The sequence below is a fragment of the Gavialis gangeticus genome, unplaced genomic scaffold (genome assembly GCF_001723915.1).
Source record: "Gavialis gangeticus isolate Ggan-Ray unplaced genomic scaffold, GavGan_comp1, whole genome shotgun sequence".
In the NCBI taxonomy this organism is placed as follows: domain Eukaryota; kingdom Metazoa; phylum Chordata; order Crocodylia; family Gavialidae; genus Gavialis; species Gavialis gangeticus.
The window spans coordinates 702,464-704,698 of record NW_017729000.1 but is presented as its reverse complement, the minus strand read 5'-3'; the positions used below and the strand labels follow the sequence as shown (position 1 = coordinate 704,698).

At 71.0% G+C, this 2,235-nt stretch overlaps 1 protein-coding gene across 1 annotated transcript in view; it reads left to right on the top strand.

Moving 5' to 3' along the window:
- Positions 1–225, top strand: part of EIF4E1B (eukaryotic translation initiation factor 4E family member 1B) — a 7,420-nt gene extending 7,195 nt beyond the window's left edge. Inside the window, exon 7 of the mRNA XM_019505948.1 lies at positions 56–225. Coding sequence (XP_019361493.1) covers positions 56–170 — 115 coding nt within the window. The 3' untranslated portion in view covers positions 171–225. The remainder of the gene's footprint in view (positions 1–55) is intronic.
- Positions 226–2,235: the final 2,010 nt, after the last annotated feature.

The following is a 2,235-nucleotide window of genomic DNA, read 5'->3' as shown; positions in this document are numbered from 1 at the left end:
GCGGGGGCCTGGGGCTGGCAGAAGTCCTGAGCGCGCTGCTCTGCCCCCCCCGCAGGCGCGTGTACAAGGAGCGCCTGGGCCTCTCCTCCAAGGTCGTCATTGGCTACCAGGCCCACGCGGACACGGCGACCAAGAGCGGCTCCCTCACCAAGAACAAGTTCGTGGTGTGAGGCCGGGCGGCCCCAATGAAAGTCCTGCAGCCAGCACCGCCTCTGTCGTCTCTGGGGCGTGGGGGGAGGGGGCTCAGGGCTGCCCTGAACATGTCTGGGCCTATGCGGGGGGGCATGATGCGCTAGCCTGCCCCCCCGGGGCTGTGCGGGGGCGGAGGGGCAGGGGCCCGGAGCTCCTGGGGGGGAGCCCCCGCTCCAGGCTGAGTTCTGGGCCCTGTTGTGGGGCTCCAGCTGTGCAGTAGTCAGGGGCGCTGCCCTGCCCAGGTGCATCGCCTCTGCTCGGCCCAGGCTGCTGGCACAGCAGGTGCAGCGCATCCAGCACCAGGGCACCGCTCCTGGGGGGGGGCCGGGGGCAGTGGGCTCTGTGCCGTGAGCCCCTGGGGGGGAGGCGTGGGGGCGGCACTCTGCTGCAGTGCACCAGCTCGGGCCCTGCTGCCCGGTGGAGGGGGTGGTGCTGCTCAGGGCCCCCTCCCCTGGTGGCTGCAGGCTCGGGTCCGTGAAAGGAGAGCTGCATCCCTCACTCGCGCAGCAGCCGTCCGGCCTGGCCTGGCCTGGCCGGGCCGGGCCCTTCCCTGCTGCTGCGGGCAGAGCTGAGGCTGGAGTAGGAACAGGGCAGGGGCCCTGCTTGCGTTGTCCTGGTAGAGCCCCGGGCTCCGAGCGCTCCTCTCCTGGGCACGAGGACACGGGTGGGCCACGCTGCCAGGGGCTGCCCCCTGGGAAGGATCGCCAAGTACAGCGGCGGGACAGGCGCTGCCTAGCCGAGGGCAGCACGGGCTCCGTGCCGTACAGCGCCCGCAGCCCCCGTTCAGCCTGCAACCTACCGCAAGGCGAGGGCAGCTGCGGGCTGCGCCAGCACGAGCCTTCGGGGCAGGAGGCAGGGGCTGCTGGTGTCTCTGCTCACAGCGGGGTCGGGGTTGGCCTCGGCGGCAGCACGGCACACAGTCTGGCCTCACCTCGTAAACAGGATGGGGAGGTGGAGAGGGGCCAAAGGAAGCTTTTCTCCCAGCCTCTCCTTCAGGGGTGCGGCGGGTGGCCCCCCGAAGGGGTGGAGGCTGAGAGCGCAGCCACGGTCCCGTGCGGATGACCACGGGCTGGGAGGAAAGGGGCATCGGTCACCCCTCGAGTGCAGGAGTGAGGGATGCGGCCTCTGCATCAGCCCTGCCTGCGCCCTCGGTGCTGGAGGCCGCAGGGGCGAGAGAAGGAGGAAAAGCCTGGCTCAGCCCCCCTCCAGCCTCCCCTCCCGCCCTGGGGTCAGATCCTGTCCGGAGCAGCAGCCAAGGTGCCAAGGCTTGGAGAGCAAGTCCTAGGTGGAGCGGCTGCCCGTGCTGGGCCTGTTAGAGCAAGGAAAAGGGGCCGAGGTGGGGATGTGACGCAGTCTTCAGAGCCTCGAGGGGCGGCGGGGAGCAGAGTCGGTTTTGGGTGGATCTCGGGGGGAGAAACCGCAGGTCGGGGCCCGGGTGCGCTTGAGGCCTGGCGCTGGCTGTGTCCCGCCACAGGCACGGCCCAGGCATGCGGGGAAGGGACCTGCTGTTTCAGGCGTCAGGCTTTCCCCAACAGCAGGGGAAGGGGGAAAACCAGGGCTGGGGCATGCGGCTGTGCAAGGCTCTTGCTGGGGCCGGGCTAGAGGGTCTTGCCCCCATGCTCCGGCCCACACCAATTGCTCTATGGAGGGCCAGGAATTTTACCCCCTGGCCAGATGAGCCGGGCACCGGGCTGGGGGGCAGGTTTTGCCTTCGTCCCGCAGGGGCATGATCCTTTCCGTGGGATCTCGCCCGTGTATTTTGGCAGCAGGCGCTGGGCCGCCCTAGCCCCCTGCTTTCCCTGCGGCCAGGGGTCGTGCGCGGTTTTGCTCCAAGGGTGGACGCGGGGCTTGTCGGGGTTGCCCTGCCTCGGGCTGGACTGGATGCGACCACTGCTGCTCCCTGCCAGCCCCCCGGCGCTGGGCCTGAGCGTGGGCGCAGGACGCCCGGAGCCGCCCTGTGCCCGCGGGCTCGGCCAGGCCAGGCCCCGGTGCCCCCTCGGGGGCTCGGTGCAGAGCCGGGGCCAGGCCCCGACACCCCAGCGG